Source organism: Carlito syrichta, unplaced genomic scaffold, assembly GCF_000164805.1.
Source record: "Carlito syrichta isolate Samal-C Ts95f unplaced genomic scaffold, Tarsius_syrichta-2.0.1 Scaffold304855, whole genome shotgun sequence".
Lineage (NCBI taxonomy): Eukaryota > Metazoa > Chordata > Mammalia > Primates > Tarsiidae > Carlito > Carlito syrichta.
Window position 1 is genome coordinate 177,685 of NW_007248951.1, and position 27,240 is coordinate 204,924.

A 27,240-nucleotide genomic window follows, 5' to 3' on the forward strand; every position below is an offset into this window, starting at 1 on the left:
TCCTCTTTTATCCAAGATCCTGGAAGATAGAAGAAAAAAGGGGAGGTGCGCCAGGTGGCTTTTTGAAAAGAAAGTAGAGTATGTGTGAGGGGGAGGGAGAAGGGAGTCAAGGGAATAGAGAGGAGAAAGGGATGAAGAGAGGGAGAGACAGAGAGACAGAGAGAGAGAGACAGAGAGAGAGAGAGAGAGAGAGAGAGAGAGGAGAGAGAGAGAGAGATTGAGAGAGAGAGAGATTGAGAGAGAGAGAGAGAAGAGATTATTCAGAATCCTGAAGCTGGGGACCCTGGTGATGAACCCGGGCGGAGCCCTGTCCTCAGCCTCGGTGCTGAAAGGTCTCCACCCGGACGGACGACAGCATCGGCTCCTGGCCCCTGCCTGCTCATTTATAAAGAGACAACTTCCCAGCGGCTCCGCCTTTCTTCGCCTCTGCCGCCAGTGCTCACGCTCCAGGGCCAGTCATCTCCTTCCCGACAGACCCAGAAACGGAGGGGGAGGTTAAACTGAGCCCTTGAAGTGAAGAGCAGGGGGCAAGTTGGAATGTCTCATGTAAGTTGAAACCCCGTTTTGTTTGTTTGTTTTTTCTTCTAAACGCACCCAGCCTCCGTGGTTTCCTAGGGGGCTTAGGGTGAGGCGTTTGAAACGGGTTTCTAGCCTAGTCCCCTGAAAGTCAACACTTAATCCAGGAGAGCATGCTGCACGCCCTGGCCTGAAGAGGTGCGCCCACACCTCCTAGCTAGGGGCTAGCGCCCCTCGGGCCTCCACGCCCAGCTCTTGCTGTGGCTGCAGTGAATGGCCGGGAGTCTACACTCGGGGACGTCCGAGGGGCGCCAAGCGACCCCGCATGCTCGCGGGCCTAGGTGTGCCCACTCTCCCGGGGGCTGCGGAGGAGCCTGGCCCCGCAAGACGGGAATCCGATAAAGTGGACCCGGAGGCGGTGGGGAGAAATGAGCCTGTAGCGGGAGAGGGAGAGAAGTGAGCTCTGCGCCCGCGCGCAAGTCCGAAAACCCACAGCGCTCTCCGCTGCCTCGGCTCCCTCTGAGCCTGTCGGCGAGCTCCCGGTTGCCACACCTGAACACAACTCTTTAAACGAATCTTTATTGACGTGGTCGTGGAAATATCTCGACAAAATTGTCTCCGCCCCCAGTTCAGTCTTGGGAGGCTTTGGGGACTAGAGAAACCGGGGGAGGGGCGCAGGACGAAGGGGGCTCCCCAGGGCTCGGACGAAGCCTTCTTCCCCTGTGCGCCCGCCTCACCCACGGCTACTCCGGCACCCGGAGACGCCCAATAAAATAAATCAATTGAAGTGACTGAAGTCGCTCTTTGATCACCCCAGGGCCCAGCGTAGAGGAGCCTCCGGAATTTCGCCTCTGCGCCCTGATTCTGCAGCCAGCACGTGTCCATTCCCAGCCCTAGCCGGAGAAGAGAAGCCGACTCCTCAAGGCAGATCACGGTTAGGAGGATGCTCCAAACTCACGTCTCCAAGCGCGGAGACTGGCGCGCTCTGGACACTGTCCGCACTGAGTGCACGCAGGGCGCACTGCCCGGTGCTACGTGGTACTTGGCCGGGTCAGGGGGTGGAGGGGTGCCACCGTCTCTGCCAGAATTAGTCCCTTCCGTTGGCAAAAGGTGGAAAAGCAGGGACGTTTGAAGCCCACAGCCTGTGCAAAACAACCTCACGAAGCGAAGGACCGTTCACGCTCCGGGTCTACCTCCCCAGTCAAGAGCACAGACGGGCTTGCTTGGAACAGCCGGCCCCACCGCCAAGTACGTTTTGGAGCCCCTTCCTCGCGTTTTCTTCCACCTCTAGCTTTAAACTGGAGTCTCCCACCCAAGCAGGGGCGAAGTCCTAGCGGAAGAAAGTGATTCGTTCATTCCAGCCCCCCCCCCCCCCCCCCCCAGTTCTCTGAAAGGTCTTGTCGGAGTTTCTGATTAAACTCTCAAAAGATCATTAAGGTCAATAGACGAAGAAATGTCTATTTTTACCCACTAGTTTCATTCACAAATACTCATTAACTGACTGCCAAAGATTTCGGAACTCCCGTAATTCAGTTGCTTTTTGTGTTTGTTTTGTCTTCAAAGATTAGATGAATCTACTGACTGTTCATTTGAAAATAAATCGATATTTCATTCAATGTGATTGTTTAAGATAATTTATCCTTTTAAATGTTCTAAAAATAACTTCAAAATGGTCCATTTAAAGTTACTTCTGAGAATGTATAGAAACAAGTTTCTGGTCTTCTTGCAAACATTGTTAGAATAGTTTTCATCTCTATACGTTTGGAATGCTCCTAGAGAGGCCAAACTCTTAAAATTTATATAAAAATAACCTTTTAATGTTAAAGGGAAATCAATGAATTTCTAAATGAATTCTAGTGTCTGAGGAAATGTCATAGAGTTTCCACTATATTTAGTTTGAATTAGAATATCTGGGTAAAATGTGTAGATAAAAGAAGCAAATCAAAGTGAAAATAAAATAAATGGTATTGTTGGCTGTAACATTATTTTTAATTTCTCCTGAAGATTTGAATGTACTGCTACTATTGAGTTTGGAAGGATATATTTCCCCCAAAAGTCTGAAAATAATTATTATGCAGCTCTCTAACATTAAGTAAACTTTAAATTTTTAATATTCTCTTAAAATATATTTAAAATGTAGTATTTTGGTTTTTGCTTTTTATTCTTTAGTTTTTCCTAATATTTGCATTGATTCACAATGCTTTGTATTCACAGCTAGTTGATTACTAGTTTAATTTTGTAATAGTCCATTGATTCAAAAGGAAAGAAACAATCCTTTGAATTTACTAGGCTTCGATTAAAATAGGTAAATTAACGTAAGCATATTTACATCATATTTGCCAGGAAATGGATATGACGAACTTTGACATAAAAATCGTTTTGAATGGACTGGAAGTGCATGCAAGTCCTGGACTTGCTAGCAGGGATTCTGTTAGACTATGCTTTGCCTTGTAGATGTATATCTTCTGTAGACATCACATGAAATACTCATAGGTTTAGTAAGTCAAAATTTTTTTTTTTTGAGTTGGAGTCTCACTCTGTCACCCCGACTGGAGTGCCCTGGCCGCTCCCGGCCACCGCAGCCTCGACCTGCTGGGCTCTGGCGATCCTTCCGCCTCAGCCTTCCGAGTAGCTGGAACTACAGGCGCGCGCTACCACACCCGGCTAATTTTTTTGATTTATTGTAGAGATGAGGTCTCGCTGCCCAGGCGGGTCTCGAACCCGCAGGCTCAGGCAATCCACTCACCTCAGCCTCCCAAAGGCGCGGGATTACAGGCTGAGCCACCGAGCCCGGCACAAGTCAATTTTTACAAAGGAAATCTCTGCAATGGAAGGGTTGTTTTGTTTTTAAAGGAAACTCCAGTCCAACTTTTTCCACCGTGTTCCCATAGCTGGCCACCTACATGACTCTGCCTTGCCATTAGCACTCAAGAAATCGGGCAGAAAACAAACTCACCTTGTTTTTACCTTGATTTTAAAAAATCTCCCCTCCTTGCCATTGACCAAGATACTTAGCAACCAACCGACAAAACTTTGTGATATCAGGAACGTATTCATAATATCGGGCACAAGTCGGGTTCCTACGAGACAGAGTTCAGCTTTGGTCTATGCGGAGCAATGGACCAGAAACAGCTCCTCTCGCCGAGGAGACACCACCAGCTTCGGCAAAGAGAACGCCCGCCCATCAGTGTGGGATTTCGCACGCAAAGATGCTCAGACCGCGCTGTTCGCGTGCTTTGTGTATTCGCTGCCCCGGCGGGGAGCGGGCGTGCGCCCAGGTGGCCCGACTTGAGTGTGCCAGTTACTCGCACGCATTTCTTGAGTCTCCGGCAAGGGACTCGAAGAGATTTCAGGTGCGAGTCCGTCAGTTCGCGTTCCGGCCGAAGGTTCGATCCAGACTCCTGCAGCCGGGCCCTCGCCGCAGCGCCTCCCGCGGGTGGCGGCTCCCGCGGCGCCGCCGAAAGTCGCCCTCGGGGTCCTGGGCGCGCAGCGTCAGGCCGGGACCTCGGGATGCAGGCGGTGAGTGACCCCCGAGGGCTCCGGCGCCTGGCGAACCCGTGTCGCCTCGCCAGCGTCCGGGGGTGCGTGAGGGCTCGGGGGGCCCGGAGACCGGGCGCAGGTCCCGGCCCTCGGCCGCCGGAACGAGACCCCCAGGAGGCGTGGAGCGCTTCAGCCTCCTTTGGTTTGCTTGGAGTGCACTGGCAGCTTCCGGGGAGACGAGCCAGAATAGCGACTCCTGGTCTTCGCTGACAAAGCGCCCGGGGAAGGGGCCCTGGGGAAGGCCTGTGCAGACAGCCCGGAGACGTGCTTTGCTTTGCTTTGCTTTGCTTTTCTATTGAAAGTGAACATTTTATTAGAATGTTCTCTCTCCTAATTAATTCACTTGTCTAAGAATATCTGAATGTTATTTATAGCTGAGATGAGGTTCAACATCAATTATACTAATTTTATATCTTTACAGATGTAAGCACATAAATAGATGGGAACAGAAAGAATTGCATTACGACGATGTCATGCGGTTCTTTGAATTCCTTTGGAGTTGCGTGACAAAAATCACAGGGCTCCGTCGTCAAAGATTATTAAGAATGATCCATCAACTAGCAACTTAGAGCCTCCGTTAGCTTGTTGAAAGTGGAGAGCTAAAAACCACCTGATTTGCTAAGGCTCTGTTAGCCAGTCGTTAGCAGTGTTTACCGAGATGGCTTTTCAAGTTGCTGCGAATGGCCCCCCGGCCGGGTTTCCAGCCCCCTCTCGCGCTTGCTGCATAGAAAGTGCAGTACAGTGGTCTTCCCAAGTGCTGGCACTTCAGCTAACCACGCGGCAGATTGCAATCCCTAAAACAGTTGGATGGGGCTGGGGGGGGGCCGAGGGCTGCGGGGGGGGCCGAGGGCTGGGACTGCCAGAGAGCCTACTATTCAGTGTTCATTCAACTAGTATTCCTTGAATTATCTGCCGGTGGAAAAAATGTTTGCCTTTGGGCCTTTGAGTTCACCCTACTTTTCACATTTATACATAATAATGATAATACTGTAAAAGTGCACTGATGTTTAAGCGTTTTGGTCAAGTTTGTATAGAAATGGGATTGTTAACCCAAACTAGATATTTATAAACTTTTAAGATATTTAAAAAGTATTTTGCATGTATTATACTTTTCAATTAAATTAAATTGTTGAGAGTTGAGATGAGATGCTGTTATTGAATGCAGCATAATGTGCTGTAAAACCAGGACGATGGACCAGGGATTCTTCTTGAAAAAAATGGGTAAAAGTCCACTACTAAATGTTTTGGGCACATCTCTTATGATGTTTGACAATTGAAATTTTAGTGGAGAAGTCCTAGAATAACATTTAAAATTTGTCATAAATATAAAGCTTAAACTCATGACTGGGATTGAGACATCTTTTAAAAATAAAGTTGATCCCAATTGTAACAAGAAATATATACTCATTATAGAAAATTGTTCAACAGGAAAATTGAGAGAAGAGGAAAATACAATCTCATTTCACCATATCAACCTTTCCTTGTATGTATCTTGCTGTACTTCAAGTTTTTTTTTTTTTTTACTTCAAGTTCTTTTTCAGCATGAAAATAAAACAAGCACATTGTGGGGAGATGATGGAGAGGCTGGTTAATGTGTACAAACATACATTTAGATAGAAGGAATAATTTCTAGAGTCTGATAGTACAGTAGGGTGACTATAGTTAATACCAATATATTGCATATTTCAAATAGCTAAAAGAGTTAAGATGTTTATCACACAGAGAAATGATAAAAGTTTGAGGTGCTGGATATCCTGAATACCCTGATTTTTATCATTATACATTGTATGCCTATAGCAAAATATCACATGTGCCCCACAAATATGTATAATTAAGTATTTCATTTTAAAACATGGGCTTCAATTCCACCCAGGGATGCCAAAAAAATCAACCAATATACAAAAAACACTTGGTGTGTGTTTATAGCATTCTGCTGCTTGGGTACCGACTGGCAAATTCTGATTTGATTGGTCTGTGATGGGGCCCTTAGTTTGTTAGTAAGGCCAACTGGTGATTCTAATTCTCAGAGGTGAGAGCTATTTACCTAGATTTAGGAACTTTTTTGAATATCCATCTGCCGTCTGGCTCCATCCTCCCTCCACCTCGCTCAGGTTATGGCTGGAGTCCTGATGGAGCCAGTCTTGGGGAGGTAGATTCTGGGCACAAGCCATTCTAACGTCAAGATACACTTAATTCCCAGGGCACCTAGGCACATCCTCCCACCATCTTTCTTAATAACTGCCACTTACCGAGCTATTATTATGCTCCAGACGCTATGCCAAGGACATTATGAAAACATCACCTCAGTCAATTCTCACTCCAGTCCTTCCACAGAGGTGCTAGAACATTCTTTAAATGAGGAAACTGATTCTTAGAGAGTCTAACGATCTTTTCTGCCTAAACTATCTTGCCTTCTAATTTTCCTGTCAAGGTCTTGCTCACAAAAGCTGCAGGATGGCCTTTATGTGGTGCCATTCTGTGCACAAGAATGGCTCCAGAAAGCCCGGAAAAGGAAACGGTTCTATGGTATTTGTAGAGTCTTAACCACCATAGCCAGAGAAGGTTGGGATGGAGATAGAAATTAAAAAATGCAGAACATCTCTGTGTAGGAGTTGCCCTGACGGAGAGATAGGGTAGTGTGTCTCGAGAAAAGAGGGCAGAAAGATTAACATAAGGGATCTTGAGAGTATTTTCTCAGGCAGGGATAGAAGAATTTCCTATTAATTCAGAATTTGTTGACAAAATTTAGAAACTCTTTATGGATCCATAGCATCATGTTTATTTGATGTCAGTTTGTGCTACGTAATCAACACCCAGTTTTAATTCTACCTTTAACTGCTCTTATCCACGTTTACCTCTACTCTCAATTACCCATTAAATCAATGTTATTTTTTACTACTTTTTTGCCTTTATTATTATTATTATTTATAATTTTTTTTATTTTAAAGATGTGGGATACAATTCAGGGCTAGGTACACAAATGTTCATTATGCCGGTACCTTTGTTGATGAGGTATGCCCTCCCCCAGCAGTTTCCCACTGCTGCCAATCCTTTTTTTTTTTTTTTAATATAGTATATGATAATTGTTCAAGGTCCGCTTATCAGTGAGAACATGTGATACTCAGTTCTTTGTTTCTGTGATAGATCACTCAGTATTATAGACTCTAAATCCATCCAAGTTGCTGTGATGTTCATGATTTTGTTCTTTATGGCTATGTAATAATCTGTCGTGTATATGTACCACATTTTTTTAAAATTCAATTTTCTTTCAGTGGACATCATGATTGGTTCCGTGTTTTTGTTCTTGTGAACAATGCTGCAATAATAGTATTATTATTATTATTATTTTTATTATTTTGAATCGTAGTCTCACTGTTGCCCAGGCTAGAGTACAGTGGCATCCTCAGAGCCACCATAGCCTTGACCTACTGGATACAGGCCATCCTTCTGCCTCAGCCTTCCAAGTCGCTGGACCTACAGACACACACCACCACACCCAGCTAAGTTTTTGATTTATTGTAGAGATGAGGTCTTGCCAAGTTGCCTAGACTGGTCTCGAACCCATGGCTCAGGCAGTCCTTTCACCTTGGCCTTTCAAAGTGCTGGGATTTTATGCATGAACAACATTATTTTTAATTGACATATATACCTAGTTATGAGATACAGAGTGATATATATATTTTTATGATATACATATATATATATTTTTAGTTGGGTCACTCTGTCACCTAGGTTGGAGTGCAGTGACACAACCCCTGCAGCCTCAAACTCCTGGGCTCAAGCTGTCCTTCTGTTTCAGACTCCCAAGTAAATGGAACTACAGGCATGTACCACCACATCCAGCTAATTTTTAATCTTTTTCTAGAGTGGAGATCTCATTATATTGCCCAGGCTGGTCTTGAACTCTTGGGCTCAAGAAATCCTCCCACCATGGTCTCCCAAAATGATGGGATTAAAGGCATGAGCCACTATGTCTAGCTCAGAGTGATATTTTGATATATGATATAACATGTAATGATCAAATCAGTAATTAGTGTATCCCTCACTTCAAACTTTTTAAAATTTATGTTTATTTTTTAGAGACAGGGTCTCTATTCACAATAGCAAAAACATGGAACCAACCATGCTGTCCACCAAAGCTGGACTATATTAAAAAAATGTGGTACATATACACAATGGAATATTATGCAGCCGTAAAGAAGAACAAACATATGGACTTCGTAGCAACTTGGATGAATTTAGAGTCTAGGATACTCAATGATCTGTCACAGAAACAAAGAACAGAGCACCATATGTTTTCACTCATAAGCAGACCTTGAACTATTATCATAATACTATAAGAAAGGAATTGGCAGTAGTGGGAAACTGCCAGGGGAAGGGGGGTGGGATTGGCAGTTGAGGGAAATTGCCAGGGGAGGGTGGGGCACACCTCAACAACAAGGGTACCTGCATAATCAACGTCTGTATACCTAACCCTGAATTGTACCCCACATCTTTTAAATAAAAAATTTTAAAGTTAAAAAAAGAAAATCATTTTGTAAATACATGATTTCTGGGTTCTTCTGTTATGTATCTATGTGGTCTATGCTAGTACATGCTATTTTGGTTCTTATAGCTTTGTAGTATATTTTGAAGTTATGTAGGTAGATGCCTCCAAGATACTTTTTATTTAATTTTATTTTATAAACTCTCATTCTGAAAATGCTATATTAATGCAAAGCTTTTCTTTCCTTCTGTTTTATAGTTATACTACATAGTTTAGGTTTGTTTATTTTGTCTGATCATTTATTCAGATGATGTTTTATTTGCTTCTTGTGCTAGCTTGTCATAGACTATCCTAAAGAAAGTTTAAAGTTTTTTTTAAAGTACCATCTTACTTAGACCTATAATCTGAGGAAACCAAAAGTCTTTGTTTGGTAAAATCATCCAAACCTTTATTTCTTTTTATTTTTAAAATTTGAAATTTTCTTTGAAATAAAATTAAAAATGTTTTTTATTGTACACAGAAAAACAAAAGTCCTTCACAGTCTGTTAAGAAAGATGATGGGGTTGAGAAGAACCAGGATGCTTTCTGGGTAAAGATCAAGTTTATTTTGTCTTCTTTGTGTGTTCTTTCTAGTTTTGTGTTCCCTGAGCCATTAGTAAAACTATTCCTCCATTTGCTAAGCCAGCAGAGAAATCTTTGTTTCTTCTCCTTCCCTAATCTCCCACATCCAGTTTATCACTGTATCTAGTTCAATTTACCCTTCAGCTGTCCTCCCAATATTCTAATCTAAATGCTTTTGTGTTCAGCACTGTTCTAGATATAGGTAGCAGTCCTGAACCCAACAAACACAGCTCCTGTCCTCATGGAGTTTACAGACTAGCAGGAAATCAGAGAAACAGGTTACCACACAAAGAAGTAGAATGAAAAAAGGACAAGGTATTGTAATGAAGAATAACTGGGGGGCAAGGAAGCACTTGGCCTACTTTAGATAAGCTGATCCTGGAAAGTGATACCAAGTTGAGATCTGAGTGAAGCCAGCGTATGGGAAGTGATGAGAAAAGTGGTCTAGGCATAGAACAGCCAATGCAAAGGCCCTGAGGCATGGAGAAGCTTTATTTCTTCTGGGACTCATTGGTAGGGAAGTCAGACTGAAGATGGCGGTGGAGATCAGATCACACAGAGTCCTGCAGAGTGTGGGTTTATTCTCAGTGCAGAGAAAGCCTTGGAAGAGGTTTAAGAAGACCAGAAGAGAATCTGAGTGTGAATCCCAGCTGGGTGATCTCCCACAGTTTTGTAATCTTTCCCATCCTTGCTGTCGTTATTTTCAGATAAAGAATCTAACCTCTCAGGGTGGTGAGCATTAAATAGTAACATTTTCAGAACACTTAACACACTTGGCACAAAAGAGACTATCTGGTGACTTAAAAGGGAAAGCCCTCAGTTTCAATGAAATAATTTCAAATGCTGTTTTCCCCTTTAAATCAGTACTAAGAATAAGTGGAATTTTGAGCTATATACAGTAGAATGCCTCATTATTAAAATAGTATTGTATATTTTAATTTTTTTCACTCAGTTCTTCAGGGTTAAAAATAATATATTTTACATTACAGATATTTAAGGAAATGTCTGTTATTCAAGTGTATATACTTATAAGTGTGTCTTGGCTAATGTTCAGGCAGAGAAGATCAACTTCATTTATTATGACCAATGTACATATTTATCCATTGCATTTTTATCAGTATTTTCTTCTATTATATTTTATATCACCTGAGTGATCATAGGTTTGCATTTTTTAGTGTTTGAGGATTTGCAACATTACTATGGGTCTTCACTTGTTGATATCTGTAGTTCAAGTGTAATTTTCCTTAAATCAGTAGTTCCCAAACTTGATCATGCATCGAAATCATCTGAAGGGTCCACTCTAGTCTCTGAGTTTTAACAAGTTCCCTGGTGATGCCAATGCTCCTGGTCATCTAAAAATCACATTTGGAGAACTTATCTTAAGCCAACAGAAACATCAGTCATTTAAGTGATTGTTTACTATTCAAGATAGAGATCTCTAGTCTATATTTACCCTACATTATTTCATACTGAATTGTTACTGATAATGATATTCATTAGAGATATTACTATAGAATAAATGTTCTTGGGGAAAAAAGTAATTTGCAAACTATCACTTTTCCAGCTTCAATTACTTATTATTGATGCATTTCATGGTAAAGGATTTCAGAAAATAAAAGAATATTTTCAACAGAAAGAAAGACGCTTTCCTCAAAAATATAATCATCTTCTATTATACCATCTTGACAGATCAATACATAAGGTACGTAAGTTGATTTGTTTTGTGACCAAGGTATGAAAGTACTTTTTAATAATTATTTATAAGAGTTTTAATTTAGTGTGGTTTAATACCTAGGAACTGGATAAAAATGAATTTCAGCACGTTTCACTGTTGCTGAAATGTATTCAGCGATTCTTCATAGATGACCTCAAAGATGATGAGCCTTTGCTAATTCTGCAGGGACTGATCCCAAAGATAAGTGTCCTATTTTAATTTTATATGATTCGGGGTAACTTCAAGACCTAGTGTGGATTCAGTTATTTTGTTAAGTTGGTGTTTTTTGTTCCTTTGAAATCCAATTGGAAAAGAAATTGGTATCCGTTCTTGTTGCCTATATCCACTTAAAAATTAAATTCAGTACACATATTCTGATGTATAGCTGGGTAGGGCAGTGTACACTGGGAGTGTACAGGGTGGAGTCAGGCACAGCTGCTCCCCTTGACGAGCTTATGGCAGAGGATGTTTTAAGTTATTTGAGTGAATTTGGGGAAGATGAGTAGGCGTAGGCTCTATAACTGTGTGTGTGTGTGTTTCAGAGTCTCACTCTGTTGCCCATGCTGGAGTGCAGTGGCACAATCACAGCTACCACAGCCTCGACTTGCTGGGTTAAGGTTAATCAATCTTCCTCAGTCTTCCAAGTAGCTGTACTATGAGTGTGCACCACCATTCCTGGCTAATTTTTTGATTTATTGCAGAGAGAGGATCTCGCTCTGTTGCCAGGCTGGTTTCAAACTCTTGGGCTCAGGCCATCCTCTTGCTTCACCTTCCGAAGTGCTGTGATTGCAGGCATGAGCCACCACACCTGTCAACTATTTTAATAGGCTTTGTTAAGAATATTAGACTAGGAGAAATACCATCAAAAACTTCCCTTTGCTCTCATAACACCTTTTTAAAATTTTCTAAGCCCTGGATGAATCTGAAAAAGCAAACAGCAAAACATTTTTTGCTTATTCAAAGTCACCCGAGTTAGCAAATTCTATTACTTTTTTAAATTAACCAGGAGATAACACTGTGAGTGTTTATATAATGGCATCTGGAAGCAAAGTAGAATTTGTAACATCTCTTGCTGGATTCTTTTTTTGGTGATGAGGTTTTTGTAGTCCTGAGAGTTTGCTTATTGCTGCTAATAGTTTCTGATTTACCCCTTGTGCTCTAGTACCTGAAGTTTATTAAGGCTAGACTGGGTCAAGAAGATCTATATCTGCCTTCCCCCCACCCTAAAATGCCTTCAGTTATGAAGCTGTCCCCTTCAGGGAAGAAATAATAAACTCCAGGCATTCCCAAATCCTCTCAAGAGCTTTAAAAGGTATTTGCAGAAGGTGTTAAAGACTGTGCTTATACAAACCGTGTCTATTTCATTTTTCATTTAATCCCACGGGACCTGGATACACTAATTCATGGAAGTAACATGAAGCAGGAAAGAGGATATAAAAGCCCAAAGGAAAAGGTGCAGGGATATACCTTGTAATCGTAAACTTATTTTTGGGGGTGTGTGTGCAGGAATTTTTTTTTCTACTGACTTTTCTATTTTGGCTTAATAATGTCCTCCCAAGGTTTAAAAAAGTAGCAAATCAAATTTTCCCTGGAGTTTTAAAATCAAATAGGAATTTCCATATTTCACTGCAATTCTAGTTGGTAACATTTCATAACCATAAGTTAGACACTGTTATTTCACAGATTGCTGCCAGAAAGTAGGTCAAAATCATTAGAGAGTGGGATACTAAACTCTATAATTCTAAAGACAATAGTGTTTGCAGACTCAACACCAAGTGTGCTTGGGAATTATTCTTCTCCGAAGGACAATAATTTCCTACAAAAAGGAACATATTTAGTCCTATATGAGGAAGCTTAAGCAACTTGTCCTATACCCTATTTCTAATAAGTCATTTCTGTTGTATCTGGCTTCTGGTAACGACACACCTGTGGGGACAGCTGGAGTGTTTGCTAGACAATGTATAATCGTGTCACATCAATGGATAAAGTGACTATTTCCCATTCCCAAGTATGGATCAGATAATGTGGCCTTTCCCTCTATTTTTTCAGATACTCAACCAATATATTTGGTTGGAGATTCTGGGAGGGAGATAGCCTTTAGGAAAATGGATGGAATGATGCCAAAAATGTCTTTAAAGTGAATTTTGAGCATGAATATAGGGAGGGAGAAAATATGGCTTTAGCAGTGAGTTCCACTGCGTAGAGGGAGCATTTCTTTCCTTACCCTGTGGTAGAAAATTTGTTTTGAAAGGTGGATGATAAAATCTAATGCAAATATTTGCCTGATTTGAGATAAAAGAGAACTTACTTGGGACATAACAGTGCCTCTCATACCTTGCTGTCCGTTGTAATCACCCAGAGAACAAACACTGTCTGGGCCCCATCACCAGTGATCTTCATTCACTGGGTCTGGAATGAGTCCTAGGCTTTGGGGTTTTTGAATTTTCCTATTTCGAAATTGAGAGCTGATTGGTTCATTTACGGTCTTGAGCTAGGGTGCCCTGGGTACTTGGCTCCAAAGTGCAAAAGGTTTTGAAGGCCCAGTCCCTGTAAGAGTTGTTCATCACAAACTCATGTGACTGATTTCATGTTTAACTGATGATTTCTACTTATGCATGTAGGATTTTTTTTTCTTTGTAAGAGTGACTAGTCTTAGCAAAAATTGTTCAAAGATGGCTTTCGCTTTGTTGAATAAAAACTGTGTATTCTGGGAGGAGGTTACAGAGATTTATTTTAAATCATACTAATCCTAGAAACTTATTGTGAAATTGGATATATATACTCCTACAGGAAAAAATTAACTGGAAGCTTTTGGCTAAAGAAAGATAACTAGGCCTGAGGCATATTTAATGCATCCATGGATACTTTTGCAGCACTTTTCAAATGCTGCATCTTCTTTGATAGTTTGTTTCAACAACTTCTCAGATTACAAAATTTTCTCTTGTGTTGGACAAGTTCATTTATCTCTGAAACCTTCTTCGCAAGCCCATTTACATGGCTTTCTGGTATGGATTCTGGCCAAGTCTCCAATTTTTGCTGACCTCTGAGAACTTACTTATTATAACTCTATAGCAATGTGGCTCCATCCTGAAGCATTCTGGATACAAGGCCTCAGAGCCAGTCCTTACTGAAATGTTATGGAATGCAAAAAGGTCTTTATGATAACTTTGCTCTAGTGAGAAAGCTATCTTGTGAAATTTCATTAAATAGGCAATATTCAGTCTTACGCAGTTCTATTAGTGTTTCTTCTCCTGTGTACCTAGTTTCCTGGCTTGAAAGGATAACAGGATTTCTGATCTTGGAAGACCTAGCCTCAGACACATCGCTGATTAGTGTTATGGAAGACCTCTTTGACACGGCGTTGGTAAGGATATGGGGTAGTTGCTGTACTGAGCAGATGCCATTGGTAGGGATCTTCAAGTTATTTGTAAAACATGGTTTTCTATAAGTTGTAAGTTTTGTCAAGACTCATGTTTTATTCTTAGACTATCATGTTACATAGTAAAAGCATATAAACAATGTTATAGAAAAAATGAGAAGTGATTTATTTTCACACATATAAATGTTATTTACCTGATGAGGATGATATGCTTATTTTAATAATGTAATTGAAGCTTAAACAGACTTCTCTAAAATTCTTTTTTCTATATTTAAAGTCAACTCCTGCCTGGTAGAGAATGTTAGCATTGATACATTTACCTTATAGTTTATAATGCTGTTATGAATTAATATGAGCTTTCTTTTTTCTTTTTATTAGATTGTTTCCAGGAGAAGTAGTAAAGGTAAGTATATTATTGGTTACTAATTGGCTATAATTTTTCATTAATAGAATATTCTCATTCAGAGAAAATAATATTTAAATTATATGTAAAAGTACAGTAGATGTAAACATTATATTTGGATTTATTGACCATGGTAGTCATATTGTGATGTTGAAATGCATTTCTTTGTAAAGAATGTCTTGGTTTGCCTGAGATACATTTTTGTGTAGGTGTTTTTTTTACCATCTAGCTACTTAGCTCTGTTCAAGTGATAGAAAGCCACTTTTGCCATTCCAAACCAGCAAAAAGTTTAGCTATTACTGCTTTAACTTGTAGCTGATTCAGGAGCCTTTTTCTGTTTTTCAAGAGTGTAAAAGGTAAAATTTTAGAAATGTTGGAGGTTAGATTGCCTTTTTCAATTTAGCTCAAGTTAAAGGTAATTTGACATTTGAGTTATGACACCATGAATTCAAAGATGCACTTAAAGTACTCGAACATTTCAGAAACTGGAGCCATCTTGAAATGGACATGCCCTATTCCTATGGTACATCTTTTTCTTTTGACAGACTCTTTAATACTGCATTCTGCAACAAACAGTGTCTGGTAATTGAGGAAATTCAGTACCAGAAGCTAAAATAGGTTTGGCTGATTTGAAAACATGGTCCTCATAATCTAAGTCAGTAGATCCAAATATTTTCTTTTTGTTTTATTTATTTATTTTTAAATTTTTAAATTTTTTATTTTGAAGATGTGGAGTACAATTCAGGGTGAGGTATACAAATATTCATTATGCAGGTACCCTTGTGGATGAGGTGTGCCCCCCCACCTTCCTTGGCAGTTTCCCACTACTGCCAATCCTGCTCCCCATCCAAATATTTTCAAGTCAATTTTTTATGATCTTCACTGTAAGACCGTGGCTTGCAGTAACAGATGGTTACTATCTTTAAAACTGATTGATAAGATACACAATGACAAAGACAACATTGGCTTTTATAACATTTTAAGATAAATTTGTATTTTATGAATCACAACAATATATATATGCTGTGTATTTGAAAAACAGCCCCTGTGAGCTGCCTGCTCAGTCTGCAATCATTGCTTGGTGAGTTTATGGAGTTACATAATCCTTGCAATGACCCCAGTACTCCGAGGGGAGAAAACACTGCTTTGGATTAGTCCACTCAGGTTGCCATGACAAAATACCATACACTGGGTGGCTTAAACAACGGATATTTATTTCTCACAGTTTTGGAGGCAGTGAGTCTGCTATTAAGGTGCCAGCGTGGTCAGGTTCTGGTGAGGGTCCTCTACCTGGCTCCTTACTGTGTGCTCACATGGCAGACAAAGACCCCAAAAATTCTCTGGTGTCTCTTAGAAGGGCACTAATCCCATCATGAGAGCCCATCTTTATGACCTCATCTAAACTAATTAATTTTCAAAGGCCCCATCTCAAATATCATCACATTGGGAGTTAAGTCTCTGAAATATGAATTTGGGGAAGTACAGTCAGTCCATAGAGATGGCAATCTGTGCTTGGAGTCACTCTGGACATGTCAGCAGGGCTGTCCTCTCTGCAAGTGGCAGGTTTTCACTTGTGGCCTTTGACAGTTATCTTGTGGGTGTTATGCCAAGGCTCTACAAAGCAGATGTCTAATCCGTCTCTCTGAAGTTGAAAGATGCTTTCACTGACTTTCTTCCCACCTCCTCCTGCCATGGACAAAATTAATCACACCTTCTTTTTTGTTTCAAGACTTACTGTATGTATTCTTATATGATTTCTTTGTTTGGGGTTTTGATATGTGTATGTTTTCTTTCAGTTTGCCCCTCTCTGGTGATTTGAATGGAGTATGCCTTTTATTCTTCTGGTGGTTACTCTTAATTAAATCACCACATTAAAATGATGATGCCTTCTATCTTCTTTGTATATGACAAGGAATTTATCGTGTTTTTATTTCTCCCCCATTTTCTACTCTTTTTTATGTCTGTGTTGTGTATCTTTGTAAATATCATTTACTCTTTGTCTTGTTTTGCAACATCATTTGCTTGGAACACAGTAGTGGATTTGAGACAGCTATTTAAGGCTTTTATTATTATTTTTTAAACCAACCCCTCTATAGGACATCTTCATTCTTAGATTCTTTATTCTGCTTTGTCTTCATCTGCTGTAATATATATTTAAGAGTGTTACTAGGATGTGGAAAGGGACACGGTCAGAGCTTCTGGTCATTTGAGGATATCTTTCTTGCTTTTATGCAATATAACTCTTGGGCTGGGTGCAGTGGCTCACATCAGTAATCCTAGAACTTTGGGTGAGGATTGCTTGAGTCCAGGAGTTCAAGACCAGCCTGGGCAACATAGTGAGACCTCACCCCTCAGAAAATAAAATAAAATAAAATTAACTGGGCATGGTGGCATGTGCCTGCAGTCCCAGCTACTTGGGAGGCTGAGTTGGAAGGATTGTCTGAGCCCAGGAGGTCAAGGTTGTAGTGAGCTGTGATCATGTCACTGCACTTCAGCCTCAGTGACAGAGTGAGACCTCTACTCAAAAAGAAAAAAAAGAAATATTGAAATAACACTAGTCACCAGGACTCAAGAAACCAAAATTGCATCTGATGCCTGAAGTGTCATGTGTATGAAGTGAGTCTTGCTGATCTGCAGAATGATGATGTTGCATTTAGAAAATTTAAGTGAATTACTAAAGATGTTCAGGGCAAAAACTGCCCAACGTCCATGGCATGGACCTTACCCATGGCAAAATGTGTTCCATGGCCAAAAAATGGCAGATTGAAGCTCATGTTGATGTGAAGACTATGGTTATTTGCTCCCTCTGTTTTGTGTTGCTTTTACCAAAACTGCAACAAGCAGATACAGACAATCTCTTATGCTCAGCACCAACAGGTCTGAGAAGATGATGGAAATCGTGACCTGAGAAGTACAGGTAAGTGATTTGAAAGAAGTGGCCAATAAGTTGATTCTGGACAGTTTTGGAAAAGACATAGAAGAGGCCTGCCAATCTATTTATCCTCTTTGTGATGTCTTTGTTAGAAAAGTAAAAGTAAAACTGCTGAAGCCCAAGTCTGAACTGGGAAAACTCATAGAGCTGCATGGGGAAATAACTCTGAAAAAGCTACTGGGGACGAGACAAGTGCTAAAACTGTGCTGATGGATATGAACCACCGGTCCAGGAATCTGTTTAAGTTTCAGTCTTTTCATAGTATCAAAGAAAAAGTCCTATTTGTAGTGGGAAAAAAGTCCAGAGACAGGCTATTTGGAAGTGAAGTGATTCTGCTTCGTTTTTCTGCAGTTCTTTCAGTTGTCTTCCTCAGAGTCTAGTTTTTGCTCCCAAGTTGGTTTCCCCTGATAGTTGAAAGAGAATGCCAGCAACTAGAGCTTTGTGCTTTCTGGTTTACATCCGGAGGAGAAATGTTCACTTTCCTCACCAGCAAACAAAAGCCCTATCTTTGCTCTGATTGTATGCTGTGCCCTTAAATGAACCAGTCATTGTGAAAAGATGAACGGGGTGCCCCATAATTTCAGCTCATCAGTAGCCACCCCAAATATCATGACTGCTCCATCCATAACAGAGGAGGAGGGAAAGAATGGTGGGGGAGGCCACCAAGAAGTCCATAGCTACTTTCTGTTTGCCTCTTCTTGTAAGATTGTTATTCATCTGTTACATCTTTGTTTTTGCATTCATATGCTGCTTTTTCTCACTCATTTTTTTCTACTGCATTTTGATGGCAGTTTCAAGTTTTTCTTGGAAATTATTGCTTTAACTAATTGTGGTCTTGTTGGTTTTACTATAAACCTCAATTCTGCAATCACATCTTTGAAACCTGTGGATGGTGGTGATCTGCCTCTGCTCTCAGCTCCATTCTTCCTCCCTCCTCCCCCTCCCTCCTTCTCCCCCTCCCTCCCTCCTCCCTCCCTCCTCCCTCTGTCCCTCTCTGCCTCTCCTTTGTATTGCACAGTACTATTTTTTCCTAGGCATTCTTGCCAACTAGTGGACTTCTATCTTTTTTGTAAATGGAAACACTAGTGAAAAACAGGAAGTAGGTGGGAGAAAATAGGACTTTTCTCCTTTTCCCTTCTTCTGGGCTACCATCTCCAGTAGTGGCTACATAGTTCCTGTGGCTATGGCCCCCCCGTTTGTGGTTGTAGCTTTTGCTAGGTGGCATTGATTCCTGGGAAATGGTAATACCACTTCCTCCCTGTGACCTTCCACTTGCAGGGGTTGGGGGAGAGTGGCTCCCTGCTGGTATTAATCTCTAGGTTACTTCACTATTCTGGGTTTGGCTTTCCAACTCTCATCATCTTTGTACCTAATTCCCTGTATTAAATTCCCTCAGATTGAAATATCTAGAATAGTTTTGATTTTCATAATGCACGTTTCTTTCTTGTTGATGTATATTTTTATCTTAGACTATTGCCATCTCTTACAAATCTAATTTCTCATTTCATAGAATTCATGTTCTTTTTGAGTTTTTGAAAAGATGAATCAGGTGCTTCTCTAAATTAAGTTTCCAGAATTAAGTATTTTTCAAAAGGTACTTTTCTGCAACATCTTGAGTTACCATGCTCCTCTTTCCTCTTTCTTAGGGCCATATGCAGTTTGTTTCTCTTACTACTCTTAAAATGAAAACTGATGGCACCTGGTATTGCTAATTAACAAAGGGCACAAACAATTCCACACTGCCCCCCCCCCCCCTTTCAGGCTCTCTTAGAATCTTTCCTTCAAGTTTTAAGCTGGTGGTCAAGTTGGCACAGCTCCTTGTCAAATTTCTACTTTCTAGAGATCATCCAGCAGTATCAATGTGACTTGTTTGGACTGAATAGGAATTTTTTTGTTTCTATTTCCTGGTTTGGGTTTCTACAATTTTACAAGTTATATGGGATTTACAAAGTATACAATGTGTGATAAATAATTAACATATCAAATTTGTACATCTGAATCTCTCAAGGTTATGCTAGACCTTACTATGAGTTTTTACAGTGTATACTGCCATTATTTCATAACTTAATATACATAAATAAAATCATAATTTATTTTTTTATAAGCATAAAGTAGTACCACAGACCCCGTTTTTCTTATTACGTACTGACTATAAATTAACTGTTGAAATTTCTGTGATTATCATGCGGAAGATTGAAACAGGACCCCTACCTATCACCATACACAAAAATTAACTCTAAATGGATCAAAGACCTAAACGTAAAGCCTTCAACTGTAAGGATCTTAGAAAATGCAGGAGACACCCTTATGGAACTTGGAACTAGCAACCAATTCCTGATCAGAACCCTAAGTGCCCATACCATAAGAAATAACATAGACAAGTGGGAACTCATCATACTGACAAGCTTCTGCAAAGCAAAAGAAACCATCACGAGAGCAGGGAGACAGTCCACAGACTGGGAAAAAATATTTGCCAACTGTATATCCAACAAAGGCCTAACATCTAGGATCTACAAGGAATTCAAATGTGCCGAAAGGAAAAAAACAAATAGCCCCATTAAAAGTGGGCAAAAGACATGAATAGACACTTCTCAAAAGAAGATACACGGGCAGCCAACAGACACATGACAAAGTGCTCAGCCTCACTAATCATCAGAGAAATGCAAATCAAAAGCACACTGAGATACCACCTAACCCCAGTAAGAATGGCCATCATTAATAAAACAAACAGCAACAGATGCTGGCGAGGATGCAGAGAAAAAGGAACACTTCCACACTGCTGGTGGGAATGCAAACTAGTGCAACCCCTGTGGGAGACAGTGTGGCGATTTCTGAAAGAACTAGAAATTGACCTTCCATATGACCCAGTGAATCCCCTGTTGGGAATATTTCCAGAGGAACTCAAATCATTCTACAAAAAAAGATACCTGCACATGTATGTTTGTTACAGCTCTATTCACAGTAGCAAAAACACGGAACTGGCCATGCTGCCCATTGAAGCTGGACTGTATTAAACAAAATGTGGTACATATACACAATGGAATATTATGTAGCCATAAAGAAGGACAAACAAATGGACCATGCAGCAACTTGGATGGATTTAGAGTCTATCATACTCAGTGATCTATCACAGAAACAAAGAACAAAAGTATCATACGTTCTCACTCATAAGCGAACCTTGAACAATTATCATAATACTATAAGAAAGGGACTGGCAGTAGTGGGAAACTGCCAGGGGAGGGAGGGGCATACCTCATCACAAGGGTACCTACATAATCAACGTCTGTATACCTAACTCTGAATTGTACCCACATCTTTAAAAAATAAACAAAGAAATTTCTGTGATTATACCATTTAATAAAGGGCGACACTTAATTTAAAACTTCCTGCTTTTCCGTTAGTGCAAGACATCGTAAAATTTTTATTTTTATAAAATGCACAAGTGTAAGAGATACATGGAAACACCTGGAAACTGTAGGTGCTGCCTTTGCACATTTCTGAGCGTGGACGAAAAAGTAGCTTTGCTTAAGGTATGACGATCATCATGAACAGTCACACTTTGCTTGTGCTGCTGTTATTTCCCTTAGTGGGTAGCTATGTAATGTCAACTGTGTAACACAGTGTTGTGGACTGCAAGTTTCTATAACTCGAAGCAGCCTGTAATTTGTCCCTGATCAGAATGTATCATTTCTGAATTGATTACTGCTCTCATAGCTCTTTCTATCTTTGCCTTATCCTGCTGTGTAGGAGTCATTTCCTTTCTTTCTTTCTTCCTTTTCTCTTTTAGCATAAATTCATTCTTATTGAAAATTATGCTTTCAGGAAAAATTCAGATGTTGGATCACTTCCTATTTAGCTTAGGATTCCTGGTGACAGAAGAGACTGTAAATCATTTGATTCAACAGGAGGTGAGTTGCAAATAGCAAAACAGATAATAGTGGCTCCAGCAACCTTAAAGAAGGTGGAGCGTAGGTCTCCATTTTGTTTCTCATCCATGAATTTTCATCTCCAATTCCAAAAAGGCTTTGAGAACTCTGAACTGCATTTTGAACACTGTACCGCGGGAAGAGCGAAAAAAATTCCCTCAGTCAGAAGGCATGTGTCGTCTTATGTAAGTGACTTTGTACAAGTTATGTGATGTGGTAAAAGGGTAAAATCTCTTAGATCTGCTTACTTTATTCCTCCCTTCAGCAAATGTTTTGGCACCTCTTTCTTTTTTTTCACCTGTAAATTTTTTATTTTAAAACTGTGGGGTAAAATTCAGGGCTAGGTATACAAATATTCATTGTGCAGGTACCTTGTTGATGAGGTGTGCCCCCTTCCCCAAGCAGTTTCCCACTACTGCCAACCCCACCTCCCCACAGCGCCTCTTATGTATCAGGCATTGTGCTAGGCAGTGAAGCCAGCTGAGGAAGAAGGGCAGACTTTGCTAAATTCTTTGGGATAGTATGAGGTCTTTTGTTTTTTGCGTCAGACTTGTCATGCAAAGTGCCTTCTCAAGCTGTTGATTCTTTTTTCGTTATGAATGTGAACCAAATAAGTGACTCATGGAAGATTGTTTGAATATAGACCCTAAAGCCTCAAATCCTAGTTTTTCCCCTTAGACTGGTTGTTCATGAGTACAGCCTTAATCTTATGGCACCTCAGTTTGCTTGCCTATAAGGCAAAGTCAGTGATAATACCTGCTTAAGAGTTATTGTAAAGGTTAGGTCAAGCAATCCATTTAAACGATGAGCACATTACCTGGTGAAGAGTAAATACTGCAAGGTTACCAGTTATTGGCTAACCATTAGGGCCTGGAATTTGTGTTGCTTTTCAAGTAATGGATTTTGTCCAGAGTCACTGTTTCATAGTTCTTGGGATATGAAATTTAGAGGTAAGGTTGTAATGGTGACCATAGAAACAACAAAACCAGCACCCCATTTTGAAATTTGAACCTAATCTTGGGGCTGTGCTGACCATTAATCAGCTTGGAGGACATGAATGTGGCACATAATTGATGTGGCCTGCAGCCAAAGTGTAGGGCCTGAGAGAAGTTAATTGGCAAGCAGGGAGCTCATTGGCATCATGCTTGTCCATCTAACTAGTCTTTGCAGGATGAAGTTTTTCCACTGAATTTTTTCTTAAAATTTTTGATTTTATTAGTAAAATCACTAGTCTCAGTGGTGTATTTAGATTTGGAGAGCAGCTAATGTTTTCTCCTAAGTTTTCAAACTAATTCTGTGGTCATACTACTTTATTTTCTGTGTGTTCTAGAAAGTCTGGAGAAGTTCTGGAAGGTAAAATGTGCAAGCATAAAATTAAGCAGAACTCTCAGTGATAGTGTTTTAAGTCTCTATTTAATAACAAATCAGCTTACTATGAGAAACTGAACTATTACAGAATTTCTTAACAAATCTGTTCTTTAAAATGGATGTTACTTCAGGCATTGAAAAAGATCAGTGTCACACTTGTTAGCATTTAGCTGAAATTCGAAATAAATATATAATGTGAGTTTATGCCTGTAATCACAGCACTTTGGGAAGCTAAGGAGGGAGGATTACTTGAGCCCAGGAGTTCAAGACCAGCTTGGGCAACATAGTCAGACCTCATCTCTACAAAAAATTTTAAAAAACTAGCTGCGTATGGTGGCACACACCTGTAGTCCCAGCTACTTGTGAGACTGAGATAGGAAGATTATGTAGGTCCAGAAGGTCAAGGCTGCAGTAAGCCACAATTATACCACTGGACTCCTGCCTGGGATACTGAGTGAGACCTTGTCTCAGAAAAAAAAAAAGTACATCTAGGTCGTTAATATGTAAACTTAAAGTTTTTCTATAAAAATGTATTATTGACATAGAGGAAATTATAATGCTGAATTTGAAATAGCTACAAAAGCTTATCTTAATGCCAGTATAATATAGATTTACCTCTCAATTTTTACTTCAGTTAAATGTAATTTATCTTAATGTTTCAGGAAAGACCTTGCAAGGACAATCTTGACTGTGGGTGGTAAGCAATATTTAGAATTTTAAATATTAGAATATTGAATATTTCACACTGGGGGCATTGGCATCTTATAACTGTGGTAAATAAATTACAGTCAAATTGAAAATGGAAATTAGGATTTTATTTATTTTGAGAGTTTTTAGCATGCTGAAAACAATAAAGAATAACTGGTAACTATTCACTTACTCACCAGCCTTAACATTTGCTTCAAGTTTTTTTTTTTAAATAAAAGAAATCAGTCACAGATAAAGTCCCTGGTGTTCCTGTCCCTTATCTCATTTTACACTACTGATTTGGTTTTGTTTTTCATTTCTAAGCATATTTTTCTACTTATACTGTATGCATTCATAAGCAAAGTATATTATTATTTTGTGGATTTTAAAAGCATTATATAAATGGCATCCTTTTGGGCTTTGACTCCCTTTTTATCCTTAAAATTATTTGAAATATAAATATGTTGATGCATGTTATTTTAATATATCTGTTTGTAATATCACAATTTATTTTGGAGTTTTAGTCTTGTAGAAATATTTTTAAGGCTGTTTGATCTGCTTTTGATGACTATTTTAATATAGCTAAAATATAAAACCCATAAATATTATTTTAAAAGTTGTTATATGCCAACCTTTCAGATTTTTCTCCTAATATGTCTCAAATATTGAGTTTACATGATAATGACTCCAGGATTCATCTTGCTGCTTATGATTGTAAGACAAAATGCTAGTCTTCTCAGATGGAATTTCTTAGAACAAATGCTAACCCTGAAACTGATTTTTTTTCTTTTGCCTTGTGCGTAGAATTATCTGTCTACCATGTTTTAAATCTTTAGATTATGACCAGCAGGTTGCTATTTCTGAAGCCTTATGTAGACTGACGATTAGAAAATCAAGGGATGACCTTGTCCATCAGTGGTTTGATGATGATGCCATTGCTGAAGCTTTCAAAAAAATTAAGGATCAAGAATTTGACACGGTGAGATTCCTGGTCATACAAATTTCTGTTTAGCCAATATATATTAGGCATCCTCTCAATAGTTTCTTGTGCCTTGGTCTTAAGGGAGGATTTTTTTTTCTCCTAAGTGTGATTAGATTGCCATTCTTAACAACCTGTCTCCCACTTAAGCAAAACAATTTGAAGAACAGTATACAGATGGGACTTCTTTTTAGGTGACTTGGATTGGAGATAGAACTATGTGAATTTGATGGATTGAGTCAAAGAAAATGTCTTGGGGTGAGCAATTTTCAGTGAACCTTGAGGGTGGGGGAGAATTGGGGAAGAAATGAGAGCATTTTAGCCTTGCAATGGGCAACTGCTTTCATGGCAGGAGGCTAGAATGGACCTGGCATGCTCTAGGGAAAGAGGAATGTTATGGAATGATTGTGTTTTGAGCCAACCAGCCTCTACAATCTGGAGAAGTAATAGTTTTCAGTGTCTTCTCAGCAACCTGGGTTTGCTGTGATGGTGTCTTTTAATGGCACAAAAACAGCTTAAGCTTTGTTATATATCTACCTTCATCCTAAAATAGCTGAAACACTTTTTCTCTTAAAAAAAAAGTTCTCAAAATGAAGGTTAGGCTGTTTTAGGAAAAGGCAAGATTTTTAACAACAGTGATCATATTAACAAAGCCTTTCTGGTACAAACTGCAGTGAAATCAGCATTGTATTCAATCAGGATCTTTATATTATCTCAGATTCTGAGCCAATTATCACAATATGACACAATGCTAGTTTTCTCAGGTGGAATTTCTTAGAGCAAATGCTAACTCTTGAACTGATTTTTTTTTTTTTTTTCTTTTTTGAGTTGGAGTCTCACTCTGTTGCCCAGACTGGAGCACAGTGACCGCTCCCGGCCACCGCAGCCTTGACCAGCTGGGCTCCGGCGATCCTTCCGCCTCAGCTTTCCAAGTAGCTGGAACTACAGGCACGCGCTGCCACGCCCGGCTAATTTTTTGATTTATCGTAGAGATGAGGTCTCGCCAAGTTGCCCAGGCAGGTCTCGAACCTGCGGGCTCAGGCAATCCACTCACCTCAGCCTCCCAAAGGCGCGGGATTACGGGCTGAACCACCGAGCCTGGCTTGATTTTTTTTTTTTTTTTTTTTGTAGTTGTACATTGTAGTTGTTTAGCTAGGATTCAGTATGATATAAATGGAAAAACCATACGCTTTGGGGCTATCCCAAGCTTGGGCTTGAACTCTGTCTCAGAACTGAGTTTTCCCTCCCTCCACCACAATTTTTGTGATGTATGCATTTTGACAAAGTAGTTGACTTGTGAAGCCTGAGTGCCCTCATCTATAAAATGGGAATAAGCCACTTCAAAATCATGAAAACTGCATGAGAGAATCTGGAAGGCCCTGGACTGTTGTGGACACTCAGATGTTAATTTCCTTTTCCCTCTATGTCATTCCCTCATTTGCAGGGACATTGATGAAAATAGGAGAAAAGTCATTACTTTGCTTCCAAAATCATTCTCTCCCCACCCCCTGCCCAGAGCCATCAACTTCTCAACTGAATTGCTTTTATTTTTTTTATTTATTTTTGAGTCAGAGTCTTGCTCTGTCACTCAGGCTGGAGTGCAGTGGCACGATCATGGCTCACTGCAGCCTTGACCTCATGGACTCAGGCAATCCTTCCACCTCAGTCTCCCGAGTAGCTGGGATTACAGACAGGATCTTATTTTGTTGCCAGGCTGCTCTTGAACTCCTGGGCTCAAGCAGTCCTCCCAAAGTGCTGAGGTGTGAGCCACCATGCTTGGCTTCAAATCGCTTTTAGATGAAAGCCTTACCCTGCTGATGTCTATTTAGTGCTGGATGTAAAGTTTGTGGAACATTTGACCACAACGTCAATCTTTGCTAACAAAGAAGAGCGAAAGGCTAGAGCTGTGTCTCTTTGCCTTTATAATATTGGAGGCAATAGGCTGGACATAGTGGCTCATGCTTATAATCCCAGCACTTTGGGAGGCCAAGTGGGGGGAATCACTTGAGGCCAGGAGTTCAGGACCAGCCTGGACAACATAATAAGATCCTGTCTGTAATCTCAGCTATTCGGGAGACTGAGGCTGGAGGATCACTTGAGCCCAGAGTCTGAGGCTGCAGTGAGCTATGATTGTCGTTTCCCTTCAGCCTGGGCAGTAGTGGGAGACCCTGTCTCTTAAAAAAAAAAATGTTGGTGGCAAAAAAATTACCTTCCTGATACGTGCTGGTTAGAACTCTCGTAATAGTCTTTGTCCACAGAACCTATGCCAGGAGAGAGAACCCAGAGAGAAGGAGGATAGAGAACTCCCAAATAGGAAAATTGGCAGTGGGTAATATATCCAGATAAACCCAAAAGTGATAAATTGTATGGATGTGTGGTTAGTTCATACTGAGCAGGTGCTACAGAAGTAGATGCCCAATGTGTTAGTCAAGTATTATAATCTAGTAAGATGTATTTCTTTTGCTTACTCTTCTAACTCAGTGAAACATAACTTTTGAAGACCTAAGTATTCCTCAGCTGAAATCTAGTGGCTGGGGGGCAGTGCTTCCAGAAACATGTGCCTGGAGGCTCCTCTTTGGCACAAAGTATTGTTAACAAAGCATTGTTATATAAGGAATCTTTGTGAAGTGTCGTGACATTACTGCATTTTGTACATTTAGAAGCAAACACTGTACTCTATACGCTGATC

General features: G+C 40.2%; 1 protein-coding gene across 1 annotated transcript in view; it reads left to right on the forward strand.

Annotated features, from left to right (window-relative positions):
- Nucleotides 1–9,696: 9,696 nt before the first annotated feature.
- Nucleotides 9,697–27,240, forward strand: part of SYCP2L (synaptonemal complex protein 2 like) — a gene marked incomplete at its 3' end in the record, with an annotated part of 48,355 nt that continues 30,811 nt past the window's right edge. The window contains exons 1-9 of the mRNA XM_008061009.1: nt 9,697–9,735; nt 10,728–10,865; nt 10,959–11,082; nt 14,141–14,241; nt 14,635–14,659; nt 21,414–21,499; nt 21,614–21,702; nt 23,548–23,582; nt 24,409–24,551. Of these exons, the coding sequence (XP_008059200.1) occupies nt 9,697–9,735; nt 10,728–10,865; nt 10,959–11,082; nt 14,141–14,241; nt 14,635–14,659; nt 21,414–21,499; nt 21,614–21,702; nt 23,548–23,582; nt 24,409–24,551 (780 nt within the window). The remainder of the gene's footprint in view (nt 9,736–10,727; nt 10,866–10,958; nt 11,083–14,140; nt 14,242–14,634; nt 14,660–21,413; nt 21,500–21,613; nt 21,703–23,547; nt 23,583–24,408; nt 24,552–27,240) is intronic.